Source organism: Gorilla gorilla, chromosome 12 (assembly GCF_029281585.2).
Source record: "Gorilla gorilla gorilla isolate KB3781 chromosome 12, NHGRI_mGorGor1-v2.1_pri, whole genome shotgun sequence".
Classification (NCBI taxonomy): domain Eukaryota; kingdom Metazoa; phylum Chordata; class Mammalia; order Primates; family Hominidae; genus Gorilla; species Gorilla gorilla.
Window position 1 is genome coordinate 112,884,374 of NC_073236.2, and position 24,665 is coordinate 112,909,038.

The following is a 24,665-nucleotide window of genomic DNA, read 5'->3' on the forward strand; positions in this document are numbered from 1 at the left end:
TCTGGCCCTATCGCGCTTCTGGTCTTAGGGCCAGGCCAGACTGGGGAGGGCCCAATGGGCCTGGGAGTGCTCACCTCTGTGGCATAGAGGATGCCAATGATGCCTGAGATAACAGGGCTGTTTTCACTTTCATGCTCCTGGCAGATGAGCTCGATGTCACGAAGTTTGCTGAAGTAGAAGTCACGTTCCTTCTCCAGCCCATCCACTGTCAGCTTCAAGTCCACCAGCTGCTTGGGGACAAAGTGATGTTCAAGCCAGAGGTCCCCACCTCAGGCTCCCCTGCCTGCCCTCCTCTTGTCCCTGCAGACACCCCAAGGGCCTGGCTTTGGTGACAGGGCTATCTCAGCTACCCTTACCCATCCCACTCACCTGTTGGTTGAGTTCAAGAATTTGGGCATCAGTCTCATGGCCGCCATTTCGGGCTGATGGAGGATTCTTCCGGAGAATGCAGGGGGGGGCCACATTGCTCAGCCGGCCAGAGGTCTGCATGTTTTTTGGGCCTGTGGGGGACGTCCTCTGTGGAACTGCCCAGAGGAAAAGAGTCAGGTAAGTCCACGTGAGCCCACAGCGCACGTGGCAGGAGACAGCCTGGTGTGAGGACTGCGGGGGCAGGCCCATGCGACAGGCAGGCACTCTCACCCCCCTGCCCCCACCCCAGGAAGGGCATCTACAGCTAGGCCCCGAGTCTTGGCCACATGGACACTCCAGCAGCTGGGCAGCCCTTTGGCGAGCCCGGGAGAGCAGAAACTCTAGGGAACTAAACAAGGTGTGAGGTGTTGGGGCAGGGAGAGAGCTGGCCTGAGGGATAGAGGAGAGAAATTAGGACAGCAAATTTGGGGAAGTAGAGTTGGAAGGGTGCGGGACCCTCTCGTACTGATAGCTAGAGGAAAGGCAGCTGGCACACGGTCTTTCCTAACAGAAGCCCCAGCCCAAAGCCATCGTCCCTGGGTGGCTGCCCCTCCAGGGGCCCTGTGTCAGGATGGGCTCTTTTGCCCTCTGCTGGGCTGGACCAGGTATCTGCACAGTGGTGGCCAAATCAGGGACCCCAGCTCCTCCCCAGCGCAGCCAGCATGCCGTGGCGACTTGCTCACTAGCGACTGCACCTCCCTAGACAGAGCGGGCTGCTTCTAGTGCAAAGCAAGCAGGCGGGAGAGTGGGGCAGGCCCAGGCAGAACAGCAGTGCAGACAGAGGAGGTGGCTCTGCTATGACGGGGTCCGACGCGGGCTGGGGCTGCTCCTCTCCCTTCCCCTCCCAACGCTGCTGCTTCCCAAAGGCCCTATTGCTTCTCTCCCTTCCCCTCCAGGACCCAGACAAAGCCTCGTTTCTAGAGACTCATCTTTTGAGGACTTAGGACTATTGGGCCTTTGGAGTGGGGAAAGGTGTGATTCAGCTTGGCAACTCCTGCCCCTGGCCATCCAGGGGGCAGGGGGCAAGAAGGGGCTGTGGTGCTGGCACCAGGCTCTTGGTCTGGATGCACCTGGATGGAGAAACCAAGCCACCTTGCTGCCCCATCATCTTGAGGCAAACAAGTTAGCTCGTGCTATGAAACAAAGTGCCTTGGGCCTCCTACCCCAGTTGCCACCATGGCTGGTGCTCGTGGCTCTCCTCTTAGACCAATTTGTGGAGCTCTCTCACCCACTACTTTCACTCCCCCGGTCTAACTGGCCAGCAGGCGGCGTCATCCGAACTCCGTGATAACAAGTCTCCTCCAGGCTGGCAGGGCCGGGCCGTGGCCCAGGGGGCACTCCTGGCTATAGAGGCCTGCCGGCCCGGCCCCCCACGCTCCCTCCCCCAGCTCGGGCACGTTACCTGCTGTGCCAATGAGTTTCTTGGATTTGTTGAAGATCTGATCACCTGGGTTAGGAGGTGGCGCTACGTCCTGGCCCTGCCGCGCCAGCAGAGGGTTGTAATCCTTTCCATCATAGTTTGCGTCAAAGAATTTCTTAAACCACTGAATAAACTCAAAATTATCTTGGAATTTTCCTTTCACTAATTTCTCTACAGGAATGATCTGAAATAGACCACATAAGCAGAGTACTTTAGCCACCTGCTGCTGTAGGGCCGCCTTCCTCTGCTGAGGGCCACTGCTCTCAGGAAAGCCAGCCCCTGGGCTGCAGCGTCCTCCACCTTCTCCACTTGCCCCCCTCCCATGGCACCAGAGCAGACAGGTAGGCTGGTAGGCCCTAGTGTCAGATCCAGAGGCATCCCTTCTCTACAGGCACCATGTGGAAGAACTGTGTGGGGAGGCGTCCCTTGGCTCTACTGCCTGCGTGTGGGCTGGGGGTCTGCAGCCACCGAGGCAGTAGAGTGAGCAGAGACACTTTCTTGGGCCCTACAGAGACAGAGAGAGGTGGAACTTCACAGGAGCGGTGCACAGAGCTCAGTGTTGGGGTGGGCAGGGTCCAGAGAGGAGGAAGGGAAAGGAATGTTGTCATGATGGCATGGCAAGTGTTGTGAGATTTCCATTGTGCCTTGAGCAGGGGGAAAATTCCCTCTGGAGAGTCGGGAGGTGGAGGGAGGCACGAGCACCGGAATGACCCCAGCAGCCCCAGTTGCCTGGGCTGGTGGGTCCTCTTCTTCCCCAGGGTCACACTGCTCCTCAGGGCCCCCCGGAGCGCAGGCACCTACTTTGTCAACACCCATCTTCTTGAAAGCTGCTTGCAGCACCTTGAAGTTGTGGATGTATTCATGCTCTAGTTTGGCCTGGAACTTCACTTTCCTCAAGTGCACACAGCCGGGGAAGAGCATGTCCATGAACTGGCAGTAGGCTGCCCCTGTGGAGAAGGATGGCTGGCTGAGGGGTCTTGCTGCTCTCCTTCTGTGAGCTGCTCTCTCTCACTTCCCCCAAACCCCGTCTCCTCTTCTCTCTCCTTGTTCTGGGCCTGGGGCCAGTCCTACTTTCAGGATAGACATGGCCAGAATCCCCCCAGCTTTCCACGAATAAGAGCAATGACTATTTATTGATGCGTATTATGTACCAGCACCACACCAAACACCGCATGTAGGTAGGGCAATCCCAACAGGAACTCTAGTTAGTTGGTGATACTATCTCCATCTTATGGATGGGAAAACTGAGGCCTAGGGCAGTATAGTGACTTGCCCAAGGTTGCACCACCAGAAGAGCTGAGAGCTGGACCCAGAGAGGTGTGGTCAGACCTGTGGCTCTGCTGCCATCCTGGCTCTCAGCTCCCTGCTCCTCCTTTCCCTGCAGTCCTTCACGGTGCCTCTCCTGCTCTTCTCTTTCCCTGCTTCCATTTCTTGACTTCAGCTCCAGACAGTCTGACTAGTTCAGGGCCTCCAGCTCTCCTCCTTAATCTAATCACAAGCTACAGCTATGGGCTGCATAATGATGGTTTGGTCAACGATGAACCACATATATGATGGTGGTCCTATAGGGTTATAATACCATGTTTTTATTTTATTATCACCTTTTCTATGTTTAGGTATGTTTAGATGTGCAAATACTTACCATGTGTTAAAACTGTCTGCAGTATTTAGTACAGAAACATGCTGTCCATGTTTTTAGCCTAGGAGTAGTAGGCTATACCATATAGCCGAGGTGTGTAGTAGGCTACACCATCCAGGTTTGTGTAAATACACTCTGTGATGTTCACACAACAACAACATCGCCTAAGGATGCATTTCTCTGGCCACATCAGTCATTCAGCCATGCATGACTGTATATTCCCTGTTGTGGCTGCTCTGCCTTCCGACCTTTCTTTCCTTTCCTTCCAGCAGGGCCACTTCCCATATTCCCAGCCTCCTACCTGAACAAAGCTGTTCTATCTTGGTATAGTTGAGGTGCAGGGAGTCGTTGACCCATGCAAGCATATCATGGCGACTCAGATTTTCACTGGTCACAGATGTGGAGTACACATTGACGGCCATACCCCAGCTGGAAAGCAAGAAGAAAGGTGAGGTCAGCACTGGGGCCTCATGTAGCTCCTTAGCTGTCAAGAGAGAGGGGCTGTATGATACTGGGAAGTAAGAAACATTCCCTCCAGATTGGCCTCGCAGTTTACCCCCAGAGGGAGGGTCTTTATTCCTTAGACATTTCATGAGCATCTACTATATGCTAGACGTGCACCAGGAGCCAGTAATTCCAAGTTAATTAAGAAATGGCCTCTGCCTTGAGGCATTTACAGACAGGCAGATCCCCTCAGTAGGGAGTGATGGGGCAGTGAAACAGGCACATAAATGTTCAGGGACAGCACAAAGAAGGGTGTGAGCGCATCTGCTGGGCAGGGTCAATGAAGGCTTCAGAGCAGAGATGTTGGAGCCTGAAAAGAATAGGAATTTTCCAGACATAAAAAGGGATGGGTGGAAGGCATTTCAGCCACAGGGACTAGCAAGAACAAAGGCAGAGCTTATTCCGGGCACTCTGAGTCGTGGAGCAGGCCCGGGGAGCAGATTTTTCTGTTGGGGTGTGGCACAATGAGGTTGGCAGGGACAGGTTGCCAGGCCCTTGTTTACCAGAAGGAGGAATCTGGACTTTCTATTTGGATGACAGGAAGCCATTAGAGGGTTTTAAGCGACAGTAACCTGACCAGATTTGTGTTTTAGAAAGCCAGCTAACCTTTGCCTCTGCTCCGACTTCAGACTCCACATTCCTGTGGCTGATGCAGAGGCATCTAAATTCTGCTTGTCCACAACCTTTCCTTAGAATATGCTTCTGGCTCCTGTATTCATTATCCCAGTGAATGTCATCACCAGCAATTAATCACCACCTTGGAAACCTGCGGGGTCATCCCAGACAGCTTACTCTCCCTCATGCACCTATCAAGTCATTCCTCAAGTCCTGGAACCCGACTTCCTCAATTCGCCCTGTTCTGCTTACCCTCAGGATTTATGCATACCGTTGTCCCTTGGTATTCATGACGGAATTTGTTCCAGAACATCTCCCCATACCAAAGTCAATGCACAGTCAAGTCCCTTATATAAAATGATGTAGTATTTACAGTTAACCTACACACATCCTCCTGTATGATTTAAATCATCTCTAGATTACTTATAATACCTACTACCATGTCACTTCGATGTAAATAGTTGTTATACTGTATTGTTTAGGAAATCATGACACGAAAAAAAAGTCTGTAGGCAATGCAACAATCCTTTTTTTTTCCTGAATATTTTTGATCGGTATTTGATTGAATCCACAGATGTGGAACCCATGGATGTGAAGGGCTGACTGTACTTTCTCTCTAGCCCAGGCTAGCAGGAGCCTCCTAAAAGGCCTTCCAGCCTCCAGTCTCTCCCTCCTCCTAATCCATCCTTGACATTGCTGTAGTCAGAATCTACCTAAAAGCAGGTCTGGCCACCGCCCTCCCCCACTTCAAGTCCTTTCAGCCAGCAGTCATAAAAGAGACACTCCTTGGCCGAATTTGCCTTGCAGACTTAAACTGTTCAGCACTCATAGTGTTGGAAACAGTTTTGAATTAGTGCCCAATATTTTAAAGTTCAGATGTTTAACAACTTGGGATTTCTGGCTTCTTTTGGCCACTCTGACCCTATGCTCCCGCACTGAAACCAGCAGTTGGAGTGGAGCCAGCAGTGAGCCTCCTTCCCACCCCACAGAGGCCAAGGGTCAGCTGCTGCTGCTAACTGACTTGCGCTGTTAAGAAAAGGACATATTTCTTGTAACCACATCTTTATCAGAAATGGAGAAACAAGATAGGTCAAAAGGACTGTTTTCCGAGAATTGTGAGGACATGTGTTTCTGGAGTGAGTGAAGAATATTTCTTCAGGTTTAATATGTAAAGTGTCTCTGTGAAATAAGATACATCTTATACACCTTATATTCTTACAGAAAGAATATTTCCCTGCCTGTCGCAGGCGTCTGCTGTTATCATGTGACTCCTCCTGACCACTTATCAAACTCATAAGGGGACCCCACCTCTTCAGCCTTATCTCCTACTTTGATTCCCCAATTAGGAGCTATAGGCAGCTTCCTACTCACCCTCTGTCTGGAATGCTGTCCCCACCCCAAAGTTCATTCATTCTCTGTTCCATGGTTCTCAATTGTGGCCCCAGACCTGCGCATTGGGACTATATGGGGATCAGCTGGTTAGAAATTCCAATTCTCTTGTCCTCCCCCAGACCTAACTAAATGAGAAACTGCCTTTGACCAAGATGCCCGGAGGATCTACAGGCACAGTCCTGTTTGAGTAGTACTGCTTTAGACAGGGAGGCTCAGCAAGGCATCTGCAGAGCTGTGTGCCACTTACGTTCCCACCCCTGACCCCAAGTACATAGGACAGAGCATGTTTAACTTAAATGAATGCTTTGAAGAAAAATCATGAGAGAAAACCCTCTTCTTTATTCCTAGTTCTTCCTCCTTTGAAAAATAAACCTTGTCCTTCATTGCCCAGGCAAAGGGAGGCCAGGCGGGGCCAAAAAGCCAAGAGAAACAGAAATGAATTATTGTCTTGGGAGCTCCTAAAGACTCAAGACCTGGCAATTTCAGAGCTTTCCAAGGGTAATGTTGACTGCACTTGAGTTTCCTCCTCCACAACGTCTCTGCGCCCACTGCCCTGCATCTTGGCCCTTGCGCTCACCATTGGACTTGTTTAAATGCCTGCACCCCATGTCGGAAGTGCCTTGAAGCCAAGAGTGGGGTATCCAGGACTGTCACAGGCAAGACATTCAGTAACGTTGAACCATTGAGTGATGCCTCGTGTCCTCTCCTCTTTCTGAATCATGTCTCATCACCTTCTGGCCTGGGTCCCCCTGCCATCCCCCCTCCCCCAGCACTCAGCCTCAGCACTCTGCTTTAGCTCCAGGGGACTTTTTCTGACCCCCTCTGTGGGAGACATGTGCCCATGATCCTACAGCACCCTGGGCACGGCTCTTCATGGCATCCCACATGGTCTTTTGAAATCATGTGTGTGAGAGCGGGTGCGGTGGCTCATGCCTGTAATGCCAGCACTTTGGGAGGCTGAGGGGGGGGCCGATCACCTAAGCCAGGAGTTCAAGACCAGCCTGGCCAACATGGCAAAACCCTGTCTCTACTAAAATTAGCCAGGCGTGTAATCCTAGCTACTAGGGAGGCTGAGGCAGGAGAATTGCTTGAACCCAGAGGTGGAGTGTTGCAGTGAGCCAAGATCATGCCACTATACTCCAGCCTGGGTGACAGAGCCAGACTCCATCTCCAAAATAAAAAATAAAAAAAATAAAAAAATAAAAATGTGTGTGCCTGCCCCTTCCACCTGACTGTAAGCTCTTCAATGGTCAGGCTCTATTCCATTCACTTTCGGGTTCTACACCAGTTCTTGGTGGATAATAACTGCCTAACCATATTGGTGGAGTGGAATTGCAGACTGGAGTCAGGGGAGTGTTTCTGAGTTCCCAGGATGCACCTAAAGTAACAGGAGGAGGAGTGGATGGGTGGATGGATGCTAAGCTTGCCGAAGGGGCAGAGTGGGTAGGGTCAAGGAAAGGGCATCTGATTTTGATGAGTATTATTTAGTTGTGGACTGCAAGAAATTGAAAAGATTTGCCCCTGTCCTCAAGGAGTTCATAATCTTATTGGGGAGAGTAATGCACACATGAGAACAGTATAACCAAATGCCCCAAAGTGTGCTAGAAACAGCAAGTGCCACAAGAATCGGGAAGGAGAGGGCATGCAGAGGTAGAGACATGGATGTGAATGACCCCAGGGCCACAGTGGTCAGACTCTGCCAGGTCCCCAGGGAGGGTGCAGAGGACGGCCAGGAGCTGGTGCAGAGGGCACCAGCTATTCCGGGAACTGTCCAGAATGACTCTGCAGGAGTGTTCCACAGGCTCAGAGACTCATTTCCCTATGAGGCCCCTGGGGCAGAGTGATTCTGGGCCAGCTGTGGCTGACAGGCCTCAGAGGGGCTGAACTGGTCTGGGGTGGTTCTGGGGGCAACGAGTAGTCTTAGGTTGGCCCTGGGAGTTTCCGAGCCACTTTAGGGATTTTGTTCTGCTTAAAGTGTATGAATTTCAAGGGGTGACTACTAAAGAAAAGGAAAGGCAATGGTCTTAGTCCAAATATATCCTCCAGTTTTTGATTGAAATCATTTGAGCCTCAAGGGTCTTCCAGCCTGGGGGCAGCTTTCCTGGTTCCACAGGATTGGACCTGCTAATGGTTCAGGCCTCTTCCATGCATTGCAGAAATTCTTTACTAGGAGAGTCCACTGGCTTCTCCTGCAGAGACTTCAAGAGGCTAGAGTGCAGCCCAAGTGTGTGTGTGTATGATATATTATATATACATTATATGTTATATGCACATATTTTACACACACACACACACAATTTTAAAGAATAGCCCAGATGATTCTGGTGCACAGCCCTGTATGAGAACCATAGCCTTCATTTGATATGCATACTTAGCTGTGATTTACTGGCTTTTGTTGCAATGGCAAAGGCTGGAACATTGGGATGTTCTGCCACTTATCTGGGGGGAAAATACTAGCCAGTACTTGGCACACAGGGAAAATCTCCAGTTTCCCTGGAGTTTAGAACACAACTAAAGGCCTTGCTTTTAGGGCTCCCAAGAGTCACTAAGAGCCACATAGCTGCTTGAAAAATGCCCAGGTCTTCTCAGCATTGACCCAGTTTTGTCAATGCCTGATGAAGGGAGGGCATTTTCCATACCTTTGGTCTGACTCTAGGGTCCCGTGAGTGGCAGCAGTGCCTGTGTGAAGGAAGCTGGAAAAAATGGCTCCTTTCAGGACCCAGCAACGAATCATGCTGTTACCCACTATGGGGCTTCTGGGGAAGCAGGTAGCTAGTAGCAGGAACAGAGCTTCAGTCCCTACTCAGGACTCGCTCAGGTCCTCACAACTGGTGCTACACTCTGCCCTAGTGGGGGTCCATTTGGCTCAGGAGGACTCATCCAGGGCACCCAGGGGTCTCTGCAGGAATTCTCTGCTGCACCTGCTAGGGCAGCATGAAGTAACAGCCTCCTTGTTTCCTTTGAGCAAACATCACATTGGGGAGGGCAGGAGGCCCTTTTAATTTTCCTCTCGTAGCTTTGGCTCTGTAAATAGAACTAAACATGGCCAGCAGGTGGCACCCAGGTCCTGAGCAAAAACTCCTTTAAATGTATCCCCCATCCCCCAACCCCCCTTTCCAGAGCTCAGTTTAGAGCTCAAATTGGGAGCCTCTAAAAGCTGGGCTGGCTGAGGGGCCTGGAGCATTGGGGCTGTTCTAAGATCCTGGACTGAACTAAGCCAGCCTCCGTATCCCCCAAAACCACAGTTTGAACTCACCAAAGAGGTCCAACTTCTGATTGGCTTTTGCATTGGGGGTTGACTTGGGCCTGGACTCACACCAGACCAGCTGCTGGGGGCAGAGGTGTATAAAGTATTTGCCCAAGCATCAGGGTCTAAGTGGACCAGCTGCCTCCAATTACAGCAAAGACATAACCTGCCGGGCGCGGTGGCTCACGCCTGTAATCCCAGCACTTTGGGAGGCCGAGGTGGGCAGATCATGAGGTTAGGAGATCCAGACCATCTTGGCTAACACGGTGAAACCCCGTCTCTACTAAAAATACAAAAAATTAGCCGGGCACAGTGGTGGGCACTTGTAGTCCCAGCTACTCGGGAGGCTGAGGCAGGAGAATGGCGTGAACCCGGGAGGCGGAGCTTGCAGTGAGCCAAGATAGCGCCACTGCACTCCAGCCTGGGCAAAAGAGCGACACTCCATCTTAAAAAAAAAAAAAAAAAAAAAGACATAACCTGATGAACTCTTAATAATAACACACTTGTTCCCAAGAGCTCCTTCACCTCCCCGGAGAGAATGGTAGGTAGCCACTCGGAGGGGGCAGGCTCTGTCCCAAGAGATGTAGTAGCAGTGTCTTCCAACCCCATCCACATGTTTCTACCATGATCTTTGGCACATGTGACTGTCAGGAGAAACAGACCCTGACTGGATTGTGGCATGTCATCATCCAGGCGGATCCCCATTCGAGGATCAGACCGACAACGTGGCTTTGGGGAAAGCCTGCTCTGAAGGGCCTTGACTCCTGCTATCAGGAATGGAGTCAAGGGAAAGAAAAGTTGAGGAGGTTTAATCTGGTGATTTTGCTGAGTCATTTCCTATACTAGGACTGTAAGGTTCATGGTGCATTCACAGGCAACTGGGAAAGGCAATTACAGCTCTCATTGCGGGAGGGGAAGCTGCTGGTCATTTTGCAGACTGAGGCCTTAAAAATGGTCATCAAGACCAAATCCCACTAACCCATGGTCAGAAGGGTTTCTAGAGACCATCTGCTTCCTTCCCAGGTGATTAGGACTGCACTTAGATCTAGGCACTTATATTCTTAAATCATAAAGATGGCCAATAAGTCTGCACAACTGAAATTTCACATTCTATTATTTAATGACCTTATCACCAGCCTAAATCTAATTTTGGCTTTTTGTTTTTAAATCTGTCTTCCACAAATATGTCTTAAGGGTAATTTAGGGGCCCTCAGTCTTCTCTAATTCTCTAGAGCTCTTTTTACCCCAAGTTTAGCCCTGTTCTGGCTGGTCCCTGGAAGAACCCCCTGCAGTTTCCAGGCCTCCACCCTCTGCCCAGCGTGGCTATGAAAGACACACCAGGTCTACCAGTCCTGAAGGAGGTGGCCAGCATGCCTCCAGCAAGCTCCAGAAAGGTAGTGCTTAAGAACACTGGATCTCCAGGCACATCACGTGGGTTCAAATCCTAGTTGTACCATGTCCTAGCTGTCTGACTTGACTTTAGGTCTCAGTTTCCTCATCTATAAAGTGAGGACAGTGACAGCTCCCATCTCACAGAACAGTTATGAGGATTAAGTGAGCCATGTGTACACAGTGCTGAGCACAGAGCCTGACATTCAGTATGTATTTGGCAAGTGCTGTCAGCATCGCGGGGACAGACAGTGAGAATCTAAGGGCATTTGTTCGAGGAGTAGGTGCCTGACACACAGCCAGCCTCTGGTCTCTGAGACCATGGAAATGCCAGTCCAGAAGGGAGACAGACTACGGAACTTTTCTCTGCCGCTTTGCCTTGAGACAGCCACATGGGCTTCCCAAAGCTGGGCTCTGACCACAATCCCTCCCCAGCTCCAGATTTCCCATATAGCCTGCTTTGTAGACGCCATCCTACCAGCCAAGACAACTGGAACAGATGCTGTGGGATCAGAAGAGAGAGAACTCCACAGAGCCAGCCAACACGTTTCCCGTTCCTGAAGTGGGGCTATGCCCATTGTCACTGGGCTACCCCTTCCTGCCCAGGCCCAGGGAGCTGAAGTCACCTGTTTGGAAAATCTGCAAAATTGCTACCCCTACCCCTGTGAGTCACACATCCAAGTTATTCTGGGCTTGCATGGAGGCAGTATGTGCAGGTGGGGCTGAGGGGTTCTGAGGGGCTGGGGAGCAAGCCAGCGGGTCACAAAGCCCTGGCAGACCCAGCCAATCACCTTCTTCTTATGGCTGAGCAAGGACCTGATTCATTGAGAGGCTCAGCCTCTCAAAGCTGGATTAATCAATGCAGAGACGGGGCAAGTGGAGTATTTGCAGGGTTGGCCTGGAGCCCAGCATGCGCCCCCTCCCACAGATCCAAGACAGGGATCTGGACGGCTGTGGGTTCAGGTAGGGACTGAAACTCCTCCAGGATTTTGTTCTCACAACACTTTTAGGTCACAACTCTAAGACCCTGAGCCCTGCTGAAGTTCCAGCCACTGGGATCCTGGACATGTCCTGCTGAATAATGATCTGAACTCTTACCAAGGCTCTCCCCAGGCTGGTTGGGATAATGGTGCCACATCCCTGTAGCTGCTAGCCAGGGAAGGAGTCCTTGGGGGAGGTTCTGGCTAGGTCACCCTATCTGACCATAACTTCGAGGGTTAACGGAAACCCTGTAGTATAGTAAACAGAATTTCTCATCGCTAAAATCAATCCATTTTAGTAGGGTTCATCTAGGTGGGCAGATAGGCAATATTTTCTTTCTAAAGGTTCTTTGCTGGAGATCTTTCAGTTCCTCAAACACCTACTTTTTAGGTCAACAAATGTCCATGGAGTCACCCATCAATCCAAGGCTCCCAGCAGAAGGCAGACAGTGTGACTTGGCTGCAGGCTTTGCCATTCGCTGCCTGTGAGACACAAGCAAGTAGGCGAAGGTATCCAAGCCTCAGTTCTCATGAAGCATCAGAATGATGGTATGATTGAGCATGGGGCTGTTGGGAGGATAATGAGTACCGCTGGCAGGAGCCAAAAGTTCACCATCACACTGCTTTGGGGGCTGAGCAACCTTTACTGATAGGCAAGATCACTGACATAGACATATCTGACTCAACATCTTCTTTCCTGCACCCTGACCCAATTCCCACAGACCCTCTGATCAGGGTCCTGAGCAGGGAGAGAGTAGGGACAGCCTTGGGTATCCACTCTCTGCTGCCTCAGGCAGAAACACAGAGCTGTGCTTTTGGAGCTATGTTGCCCATTTCTTCCCTCAATTAGTACTGGCTCAGGGCTCAGTGCACAATAGCTTCTCAGTACCTGTATATTTATTGAATGAATGAATGAATGAATGAATGAATGGGAGAGGTTAAACTACGGTTTGGGGGGGTTCAGATAGCAGGTGGACTCAGAAAGTGTGGTTTTCTGCTTTCGTTTCTTGTTTTTTGACCCTGAGGAGGTGCCACTGGCTACATGGAGAAGCAAGGAGAGGAGAATGCTAGCTGCACTCCCTGGCTACATGCAAACAGATGCAGCACGAAGCCTTGGGAACCTTGGCAAGGGATTTAAACAGTCTCCCTCTAATGCATATAACATGGTGCTGCTGGATTTCCCAGAACAGGATTTTAAGATGGTTCCGAGAGTGGAACCTGGTAACTCCTGGGAGCACCTCTCTGCTTGGTCTGCTCTGGAGGTGGGCTGCTGGCCCATCTGTGGCTAGCCTCAGGATAGAGGGAAGGGAGCTGCAGCAGCTGCCATGACATGTTGGGAAGGCAACTGTCATGTTTGCAGCAGCCCTGGTGGGTCTGATGTTTTCTTAATTATCCTTCAAGTTCCAAAAGCACATCCATGTCTCTGGGGACACATACAAGCCATGTCACTTTATGTTCCTTTGGAACTATGTCTCTTTGGACTGTCTGGCTTATAGTTGTTGTTCAGGGCCAAGTGATGTGTCACCCTTCTCTGAAATGTCTGCATCCTGTGAATTGTTTAGCCTACTTTCCCCTGACTCCAGGCTCAGGCCCCTCTTCTCTGCTCTCACCATACTTTTCACCCCACATCCAGTCCCCTCCCAAAATCCTCCCAGTTTTACTTCTGTGCCCTTTTGAGAGGGCACAGTCATTTATACTTTAAGCTTTCCACCAGAAAGTCGATGCTGAAGATGTCCAGGACAAACTTAAGTTTCAGTGTTTGTTGAACTCTCTGTGCCCTCTCCAGTAGACTGCCTTTCCTCATGCCCTCAGACTCTACTCTACCTGCCTGTTCTGCAGGACTAACCCCACGTGGAGACAGTCAGCCCCCACCCCAGTGGGGACATGCACTGGAGAGCTTCCAGAAGGCCTGCAGATAACTTCTCTCCTGCCCTACCATAGTGCCCGAAATTCCCACCAGAAATGCCACTCTTGTGGATTACAGCATCCAGCTCCAGAAAGCCTTTGAGTTGTTACCTCAATTTTGCTTATGAGGAAATGAAGGATGAGGATTCCAGTGACTTTTCCAAGTTCAAGATCAACCACTGGCAAGATCAGAGCTGAACCTGGCCAAATGAACACAAATCCCATGCTCTTTCCACACCACCACACTGGGGCAGGAAGGACGATTTGATTTTTCACAGCTCTAGAGCAGGATGACTTGCCCAGATTTCACCCCTTGAGAATTAGGAGGAGGGAAAGGGAATTTCAGAGGATTTCTTCTTCTTCTTCTTTTTCTTCTTCTTCTTTTTTTGAGATGGAGTCTTGCTCTGTCCCCCAGGCTGGAGTGCAGTGGCATGATCTCGGCTCACTGCAACCTCCACCTCCCAGGTTCAAGCAATTCTCCTGCCTCAGCCTCCCGAGTAGCTGGGATTACAGGCGTCCATCACCATGCTTGGCTAATTTTTGTATTCTTAGTAGAGATGGGGCCACCATATTGGCCAGGCTGGTCTCAAACTTTTTACCTTGTGATCTGCCTGCCTCGGCCTCCCAAAGTGTTGGGATTACAGGCATGAGCCACCGTGCCTGGCCCAGTTTTCTTCTTTATACTTATTTTTTCAAGACATTGCAGCATTGCCTTAACCTCTCTCTTTCTCTTTTTTTTTTTTTTTTTTTTTTTGAGATGGAGTCTCGCTTTGTTGCCCAGGCTGCAGTACAATGGCATGATCTCAGCTCACTGCAACCTATACCTCCCTGGTTCAAGCAATCCTCCTGCCTCAGCCTCCCGAATAGCTGGGATTACAGGTGTGTGCCACCACACCCAGCTAATGTTTGTATTTTTAGTAGAGATGAGGTTTCACCGTATTGGCCAGGCTGGTCTTGAACTCCTGACCTCAAGTGATCCACCTGCCTCAGCCTCCCAAAGTGCTAGGATTACAGGCATGAGCCACCAGGTCCGGCCTAGCATTGCCTTAATCTCAACCAGCAAGTGCTTACTGACCACTGACAAAATGCTCAACACCCAGTGAGGCATCATGAGGACATGGGATCATTTCAAGGCATGGGTCTTGTGTTTATTAAGGAGCTTTTCTTTGGTTGAAGAGGTAAGAGTAATTTATAAAATAACAAGGGACGCCACAAAGCAGAATATATGAAGTGCTAAATAGTGAAAGCACCTTTGGCTTTTAAGTGTTCCAGGCACATGAAAAAGATGAGAGGGGGATCAGCAGTTAGAGGGTTTCTGGAGGAAGGTGGCACCTAATTGGGCCTTTAAAGATGACAGGATGCCAGAAAGCAGCAAGGAGAAAATGGGAAATTCTGGACATGGGAAACATATTTATTATTACTTTTATTTTTAAAAAAGAGCATAAGACCAATGACTCAGTCCTGGAGGAATGTTAGGGACGCGATGAAAATAGAGGAGGTGGAGAGAAGGTGATGTCTTAGGAGCCAAGGGAGGGCCCACTTTCAAAGAGGAGGTCATCTGCCCTGTTTAATGAAGCTACCAGACCAGAGGTGGCGATATGGTCATTAGATTGTGCAATAAGAAATGATGAAACTCTGAGTCATTTTGTTGGAGTGTGGGGACAGCAGCTAGACCTGCGGGTGATTGTGGAGTCCTTGATCACTTGCCCAGGAGGAAGCTGGAGAGGGACATCAGGCATTTGTCATCACAACCATGTGTGTCTGCTGCAGCACTTCAGGTAGATAGTGAGTGACTGCCTGCAGGGTGGAGAGCATTTTGGTTCTTTCAGTTAAAATTTGAAATGAAATATAGATTGGGCCCGGGTGCCGTGGCTCATGCCTGTAATCCCAGCACTTTGGGAGGCCGAGACAGGTGGATCACCTGAGGTCAGGAGTTCGAGACCAGCCTGGCCAACATGGCAAAACCCCACCCCTACTAAAAATACAAAAATTAGCTGGGTGTGGTGACACGCACCTGTAATCTCAGCTTCTTGGGAGGCTGAGATAGGATAATGGCTTGAACCCGGGAGGTGGAGGTTGCAGTGAGCCAATATCACACCACTGCACCCCAGCCTGGGCAACAAAGAGCGAAACTCCATCTCAAAACAAAAAAAAAGAAATATAGATTAAAAGTAGGCTTGTGCTCCTTATCTCAACATCTCACCCATCCCCCGTCAGACTCCATATCCTACCCTCAAGTTCTAGATTTTATCTGTCCAAGAAGACCCATGAGTGCGACTCATGATCTTTCTCCAGCTACTCACAACACTGTATCACAAATGAAAAGCAAGATGAGAAATGTGTTTATATAATAAAGTCTTAACTAAGTTGAATGTTTGGAAAATAATGTTGTACATATTGATTAACTTTGTTTAACTGTGGTTAATCAGAGCCCTTTTTAATGTTTGGTTTTGTGGGAAATTACTGTATTAAGGCAGGAAGAACAGACAAAATTGCTTTCTAAGGACATTGCAGAGCCTCAGATTCAATCAGTCACTCATCACCATTTGTGGAGTGTGTGCTTCAGCACCCAATGCTGTGTGCCAGCCCCTGTGCCAGCACAGGACCTATAGGAAGAAATGAACCCACTCTGGGCCCTCGAGAAATTAATGAACTTAGGTGAGAGCTAGACAACTGAACGAAATAACCAAAGGGCAACACATCACGCTCCAACTCCAGATACAGGAGCTGCTGGAGCAACTCTGCTTCCTGCATCAGGGAAAGCTTTGTAAAGGAAACATGGTTTGAACTGGGTCTTGAAGGAGAAACTCATCAGGCAGGTAAGAGTTAAGAGGAAAGGGGAATGCATGGGGAGGAAGGAAAGGACTGCAAGTAGCTCATCCCAGAGTCACGTTGGGGCAGAAGGTGATGCGGCTAAAAAGGCAGACGAAAGCCACATCACCAGTAGCTCTGTACGCCATTGTTAAGGAGTTATTTTATCTAGAAGGGAAACTCTCCAGAGGATTTTCTTTTCAGGTACACAGTATTTTAGTCAACAATACAAAATATTGCTAATACTATAGTTAAAATAATTTTCAAATCAAAATTACAACAAATGAAATTACAGTGCTTAGAAACTGCATTCAATTTATAATTCTGCAGAGGATTTTATATTATCTTTTCTAGTAAAAGCTGAAGAGATTCCCAAGAGAGTCCCTCCAATTTTCTGTAAACTTTTGTACTTTGAAATGATTTTAGACTCACAGTTGCAAAACAGAACAAATAATTCTCATGTATTTCATGTCTACTCATCCAGCTTCCCCCAGTAACATCTTACATAACAATTATTAAAACCAGGAAATCCACATTGGCACATTTGTAAGTAAACTACAGACCTTATTTGGATTTCATCAGTTTTTACATGCACTCTTTTTTTTGGCATATGCTCCAAGAAATTTTATCACATGGATGGATTCATGGAATCACCACCCTACCAGAATACAGACCTGTTCTATAATCTCAAAGAAACTCCCTCATGCTACCCCTTTATAGCTGTGCCCTTCCCCCAACCCTATCCCCTGGCCACCACAGACCTGTTCCCCATTACTCTATAATTTTTTCATTTTGTCAACGTTATATACATGAAATCATCCAGTAACCTTTTGAGATTGGCTTTTTTTCTTCTCAGCATAGCGCCTTTAACTTCCATCCAAGTTGTTGCACGGATTAATGGTTCCTCTTTATTGCTGAGTAGTATTCCAAACAATGGCACACGTATGGATGTACCACAGTCTACTCATTCACCCACTGAGGATGTCAGGGTTGTCTCCAGTTTTGGGTGATTACAAATACACCCTATGAGAACTTTCCTCAGTCTTCTCTTGCTTTGTCCATGGAAGTCTGGCTCTGGGAGAGTTCTCCTCTCCAAACCTTTCTGTCCTCTAGGAACTGTTAATCTGCTTGGAGTTTGTAGTTGGAAGGCCCAGGCATTTGCTTAGGGCAGGAGGAGTTAAACCTGAGTTACTCTGGACTGACTGTTCCTAGAATTATGGCTTTGTCTCAGTTTAATCCTAAACCTGTACTCCTGCTTCATAAGATTCCTGCTTCTTTTTCCCTCCAAAAAATCCAAATTCAGATTTTTTCTTCTTTTTAAAATAAATTTCATAACTTTAATTTTTAATTATTTATTTTTGAGATGAAGTCTCACTATGTTGCCCAGTCTGGTCTTGAACTTCTAGGCTCAAGCGATCCTCCTCCTCAGGCTTCCAAGTAGCCGGGATTACAGGCATGCGCCACTGTGCCCAGCCCAGAAGACTCTCGCTTCTTAAATGCATTTATGCTATCACTAAAATTTGTGGCCTTATTTTTCTAGATGCCATAATTTCACCAAGGATAATTTAGAATTATAGTCACTAGTCAAGGAAGCTTTGATGAACAAAATTGTTTGAGAGGCACTTTAGAACAGAAAGAGGACAAAGTTTCAAACATCCAATTGTCTGTAGGATCATTGGGGCTGAATCCATAAAGATTCAGAAAGATCCATCTAAATTTCTACCCAAACTTGCACAATACCTTCTAAACCAGAGCTAAAGAAGGACTGAGATAGTCAAAAGCATGATAGAGAAAGGACTCATCATATTTTAAACAAGTCCTCGTAACATCCCTACCCTCCCAGTCAAAAAACTCAATAGGTGGGGATAGAGATTTGCTCAGGACCTTGAGGTCATAAATAGAATAGTCATTCTCTGAGTAGAATCAAATACTTCTTTATCTCCAGCGCTTCCTGAAGCTGCATATTTTACAGTTGTAGATATGTATTTTACTTTTTTTAGTATTCCTTTAGATCAAAATAGGCAATATTTGTTTGCCTTCTCCTGGGAACATTAACAGTATACTTCGACTGTGATGCCCCAAAGATTAACAGGGGCCCCCTCTGTACTTTTCACGAGTCCTGAATGACAACCTCAAGGACCTTAAATATCTGTTATTCTACTGTTGTTTGACATGTGGATGACCTTTTGCTGTGTTCTAAAGATAAGCTCCAAGACTGTTCCAGCTATCTACTGTTTTCTTTCAGAAAGGGCATAAGGTTTTTAAGGGAAACTACAATATTGTCAAAATAAAGTTCGTTATGCAGAACATAATTTATCCCAGGGCAGTAAATCCTTTACTTCTGACAGACCACAGGCCATTCAAAACTTTCCCAATTACTTCTAAGACACAATTAAGAAGAATCCTGGCTAATGAGGATAGCAGGTTTACAACTTTTCTAAAATCATCACAGGATAACTTAACCAAGTCCAAACTTCTTCCTTGGGATTCTAAACACGAAGAGGCCTTTTGTGAGTTAAATTAGCCCTTCAACAACCTGCCAATCTGGGCTCACCTAATTAGCATAAACCTTTCTACCTATTTGTACATGCAAGATATAGACGAACCTTTGGTGTTATGACTCAACTTCAAGGTAAAGGAAAACCAGAATATGTCACCCCAGAATATGCCTATTTGACTTATTTTTGAGCTAAAAGTAATTAAAGAGCAGCAAATAGAGGATGAGCTCTATTCTCCTGCTTTTCTGCCTAAAGACAGGATATAAATTCTTCTTTACTGGAGATAGTTCTTATCAGCCCAGACACAGCACCAGAGGAATCTGTAAACAAACCTTACACCATTGGTTTCTTCCCATGTATCTAACTTCCCATAGTTTCCCCCTTTTGGAAGCCTAAAATTGCTTTCTTCTGTCCTGTTATTTCTCCACAAATGTATTGTTCTTTTCTGAAGATGGCATATAAGCCAGAGTTTGACGTCACTGCCTTGAAGTTGCCTTTCATTGGGGTTTCTCCTGCATTCTGTGCCCTCCACACATTAATAAACTTGCTTGGCCAGGCATGGTGGCTCATGCCTATAATCTCAGTGGTTTGGGAGTCTGGGGCGGGAGGACTGCTTGAGGTCAGGAGTTCAAGACCAGCCTGGGCAACATAGCATGACCCCGTCTCTACAAAAAATTAAAAAAAAAAAATAGTGGGACGTGGTGGCACATGCCTGTAGTCCTAGCTACTTGGGAGGCTGAGGAGGAAGAATTGCTTGAGCCCAGGAGTTCAAGGCTTCAATGAGCTGTGATCATGCCACGGCACCCCAGCCTTAGTGACAGAGTGAGACCCTGTCTCTGAAGAGAAAAACAAAATAAAAAACTTTGCTTGTTTTTCTTTTGCTGATCTGTCTTTTGTTACAGGGGTCTGTCCCAACTATGGACTTATGAAGGTTGAGAAGAAATTACATTTCCTCCCCAATAATGGGAATTATCAGACATCAATAGTCTACTAAGTCTCTCTTCACCCAATGGCAAAGCCTACTTGTCTAATAGCCACAGCAGCTAAGCTAATGGCTTCCACACACTTGTTTTTTTTTTGTTTTTGTTTTTGTTTTTGAGACGGGGTCTCGCTCTGTCGCCCAGTCTAGAGTGCAGTGGCGCAATCTTGGCTCAGTGCCAGCTACGCCACCCGGGTTCACGCCATTCTCCTGCTTCAGCCTCCCGAGTAGCTGGGACTACAGGCGCCCGCCACTGTGCCCGGCTAATTTTTTGTATTTTTAGTAGAGACGGGGTTTCACCGTGTTAGCAAGGATGATCTCAATCTCCTGACCTCGTGATCCGCCCACCTCGGCCTCCCAAAGTGCTGGGATTACAGGCGTGAGCCACCGCGCCCGGCCGACACACTCTTGGTTTTAAGGTCTCTTTTAAATTTGATGGTCCTCCATGCTGTACAATATTTGTTGCTCACTGAAAATATACAACATTTCTCAGCAAGTAGGGTTGCCACCAATGAAATCCCATTACTTTCTCCCTCACCTATTTCTATTCATTATAATAATACTTTGACTCCTGCCACTCTCCCTTTGGATGTCATGTTCTCAATGAGGCCATTTGGCCCATTGATTCTGCCCTAGGAGGAGAGTTAGATAACTTAATTCAAGGAAAAGGAAAACTGTGCCTTAATTTAGGAACCAAAACCCTAACCACTCAAGGGAGTTCAGTGTTGCTTTCTTTCCTCCTCGAGCCTTTGCAGTTCATGCTTTGCAGAAGGCCTGGAAAGTAGGGAGGATCTTACAAAATGTGGGACTGAGGATTTGCTGCAGAGCACTATGAGATGTGAGAGAGGTCAAAGATGACCCCAAAGTTTCTTGCCCAAGCCACTGGAAGGATGGAGAAAACTGCAGGAAGAGCAGGTTTGAGAGTGCAGTGAAGACCACGAGCTCACTTAAGATTATGCTGTGGACACTTCAAAGAATAATTAAGGATATTAGGAAGCATCATGTTCCATGGGGCATAATATTCCATGCTATTCTTACATTAGCTTTAGTTGCTGGGCATTTTGATTTTTGATAGTCCTGGAATTAATATATTTGAACATTCAATTTTTGTCTAAATCTGTGACTACTTCCTTGGGCAGGGAATTACTGGGTCAAAGGGCATGATATATTTTTTAAGGACTAACAGCTTCCATAAAGGCTGTACCTTTCATTTTTTCCCCAGAAGTTTATGAGTGCTCATTTCAACACCAACATTGTTATTATTTTAAAAAGTGTGTTGATTGAAAGAAAAGTATTTTTTTATCTTTAAAATAATGTTTCTTTGATTACTAGTGAGGGAGAACATATTTCTATGTTTATTACCCATATATATTTACTCTTCTGTGAACTGTTTCGGGCTGTCGAGTTTGAGAACCCACAAGTCATCTGTGTGCTCATGTCTAACAAACATCCGGAAATCCTGCTGAGGAATTCTCACCATTCATACCTTCTACTAAAGATCTAGTATCCTGGGATAAATCTGTACTGATCCCAGACATATCCATGGCATTTACTTTTTTTTTTTTTTTTTACTAGATCCTTGATATTCTAGTAATTTGCTCTAAACATGAGATACTAGAAAATATCCTTATCAGAAGGTTTTAACCTAGGCAACATAGTGAGACCCTATCTTTACAAAAATAGAAATTAGCTGGGCATGGTGGTGCATGCCTGTACTCAGGAGTACTGTTGCCATACTCCAGCTATCATGAAATGTATTTCGACGTGGAAAAAGTCGGAGTTTGGTAACAATGGGAAAAATTCACATCACCAGAGAACCAAAACAAAGCTAGACATTATCCAAGCTACTCTCTTATCATATTTTTGCCTAGAAAATGAGGGGCAGGAGGAAGGGGCTAAGAAGTGGAAAATGACTTAGGCTTTCCCAAGTTTTCTGCTAAAGATAGGGGAAATAGAGAATTCAGAAAGTAAACTTTAATTGCACTACCTAAATAGTAGCCCTGTGGTGTATTTCCTAAGAAATAAACAGGCACATTGAGCTATGTGGACGGGCAGCATGGTGCATGAAAAAGGTGGTGAAAAGGACTCCACAGCACCCAACTCCACCTCTGCCTCTCACGACCTCCCAGGCACGAGAGATCCTCTGGGCAAAGGCGGCCTCTCTTTGCCTGAGTTTCTTACAGTAAAATAGAAGCGCTTTTTGGACATCATTACGTGTATGGCTCGTGGGCACAGAGCCTCTCGACAGATGACTCATGGAAGGGGAAGTGTAAATGGCCAACAAACATGTGAAACATGCTCAACATTACTAATAATTCTAAAATACCTATGCTGCCGGACTGTTGTGAAGGTTCAAGCTAACTCAAGTGGAGCATCCGCACAGAACCCCACATGCGTCAATTCAGTGAGTGACAGTTATAGGTCAGAGGTTGTTAATGGAATTTTGACAGCCAGGGAGTTTTAAATAATCTTTGACATGGGGCCGGTAACAATGAAATTAGGTAAGGAGAAGGGGATGGGGACTGTGATACTGTTAAATAAGTAAGTTGTGTGAGGGACTGATTTTGTGGATGCCATATTGAGCAGGACCCTCTCATGGGGAAAGTGAGGGATCTGGGTAGAAGCCGTGAGCTGGAAGTTTGACAGTAGTGACTGGTCAGGTATCACCTTCCCGGCATTAGCTGGATCGATAACAGATGCTTCATAAATTGTAGTTTCCCTTTCCAAGTGGTGATGGTAACTGACAGAAGCGTAAAGCCATGGCTATGAGAAAAGCTCGTAGACAGCTGATTCCGTAAGATGGTGCTTCTCTCTTGAGGGTGTCACCTCTCAAGAGATCAGGGTAAGGTCCTGAAGGGAGCATTGAAATAGAGTCCTTATCATTTCCCTCCTGGAATCAGAATTCTGATTTTTTTTTTTTCTGATTTTAGAGGGGTAGTGATGTGGTCTGGGGCTTTGGCCTGTGTTCTGCATTCAGCCGGTCTTGCTCATTTGGATTCATTGCTCATTTGTTTACTCGTGACTATCTGCCTACACTCATGAATATTGAAACACCACTGTGTGCATACAGAGAATCTGGCCAGAGGATTGCAGTTCAGGGACTCCTTCTGTCTCACCCATGGCTGACTCCTCACTGGATGAGAAGGGCCGTATGTAGTGGCTAACTGCTCACCAGTTAATAATTACTTCATAGAGTGTTGATGCATAGGGATCACTCACTCTTTTGGCCACCTCCTCAGGAAACTGTAGTACGTCTCAAAAGCAGCTTAATAGATTAAAATGTCCCCAGAATCTACTGACACCATCTTCTCAGCCTTCTCTGTTACAGATGATGACACAGACCTGTAAGGCCATTATACCTGAGGTAGGCCAGTAAGAGCAACGTGTGAGGATGTGGGGTGCACTGTATTGAAAGAGGCCAGTTCCTAGGTGCATCTCAATCTAAGACAAGCCAGGATGGCCTTGAGTTAGGACTCAGGTGGGACAAATGATGACTTCACAGTGGCAGAAAGGACTTTCAAAACAAGAATAGATGAGCAAGGTGCATGCTCACAAGAAACATCATGGGTCCTCTGCAGTGCCCATCAGCACAAGGGCCCTACCAGCCTGCCTGGACATATAGGACAGCCTGCAGACCCACACCCCCAGGTGCAACACAGAAGGGTGCAACTGCTCTGGGTTCCAAGATGGGCAGTTCAGAGTCTGGTCAGGGCTAATACAAAGTTAAACCCACACTCATGGGCATGGTATAACAGCTTAATGACAGAACAAAAAACCTGGTTTTGAGGGTACAGGGAAATGGGTTCTTTTAAACATGATTGGTGAGAATATAGTTTAGTACAGCCATTTTGGAGAGCAGTTTGGTTAAAAAAAAAAAGATTAAAAGCCTTTAGATTTTATATACTCTTTGACCTTAATTCCACTTCTAGGAATTTTATACTGAATCACTAATTATAGATATGTGTAAAACTTTAGATATTAGCATGTTTATAATAATGAAAAACTGGAAACCACCGAAATGTCCAACAATGAATTGTTAAATAAATTGTGACACATCCAAACAATGCCACTCTGAAAAGAGGGATGTTCTAGAATATGTAATGATGCTGGCACTGCTGGCTGGGTGACTCAGCTCCCATCCCAACACCCTTCTTCCTTACCCGTCTCCAATAGAGAGGCCAGTAAAACAAAATGCCTGCTTTCTCAGCCTCCCTGAGAGTTAAGAGCCACCTTGAGACCGTAAAGCAACACAGCCGCCTAAGACAGCAGGAGTGTCCTTGGCAACGTCCTTGAGCTGTTCCACTAGCCTAGACCTCCTACTTTCAGACTCCTGCCTCACGAGCAAAATACCCCATTATTTGTTCAAGCCACTGTTGACAGGGTTTGCTGTTACTTGTTTCAAAACACAATCCCAACTGATAAAACACATGGAAAGATGTTTACAGTCCATCAAGCCGGGGGAAAACACAGTCACGCACTGCATCACAATGTTTACGTCAACAACAGACTGCATGTATGACAGTGGTTCCATAAGATTATGCTGTATTTTTACTGTACCCTTTCTGTTTAGTTTTATGTATGTATGTATACATGTATGTATGTATGTGTGTATATATGCATTTATTTATTTATGAGTGAATGAATGAATGAATGAAGGGGTCTTGATTTGTTTCCTAGGCTGGAGTGCAGTGGTGCAATCATAGTTCACCGTACCCTTTCTATGTTTAGATCTACGTACCTATCTATCAATTATATGCCTATCTATCAGTTATCTATCTATCTATCTATCTATCTATCTATCTATCTATCTATCTATGTATGAATGATGGGATCTCACTCTGTCTCACCCACACTGGAGTTCAGTGGTGCAATCATGGC

The 24,665-nt window shown here is 47.1% G+C and overlaps 1 protein-coding gene and 1 long non-coding RNA gene across 5 annotated transcripts in view; one reads left to right on the plus strand and one right to left on the minus strand.

Annotated features, from left to right (window-relative positions):
* The window catches only part of MAPRE3 (microtubule associated protein RP/EB family member 3), a 56,193-nt gene that overhangs the window by 1,069 nt on the left and 30,459 nt on the right, over positions 1-24,665 (minus strand). Inside the window, exons 1-6 of one of the 4 annotated variants that reach the window (XM_004028974.5) lie at positions 11,093-11,228; positions 3,769-3,896; positions 2,630-2,775; positions 1,811-2,012; positions 370-524; positions 75-227 (exon numbers count right to left, since the gene is read on the minus strand). In XM_004028974.5, coding sequence (XP_004029023.1) covers positions 75-227; positions 370-524; positions 1,811-2,012; positions 2,630-2,775; positions 3,769-3,889 — 777 coding nt within the window. In that variant the 5' untranslated portion in view covers positions 3,890-3,896; positions 11,093-11,228. Of the gene's footprint in view, positions 1-74; positions 228-369; positions 525-1,810; positions 2,013-2,629; positions 2,776-3,768; positions 3,897-11,092; positions 11,229-24,665 lie in introns of those variants that run through there. The other 3 variants (XM_063696010.1, XM_031008165.3, XM_031008166.3) reach the window with 3 other exon arrangements.
* Positions 11,337-13,824, plus strand: LOC129531534 (uncharacterized). Its single transcript, XR_008676765.1, has 3 exons — positions 11,337-11,577; positions 11,986-12,143; positions 13,434-13,824. It is a non-coding gene; the product is annotated as an uncharacterized lncRNA (long non-coding RNA).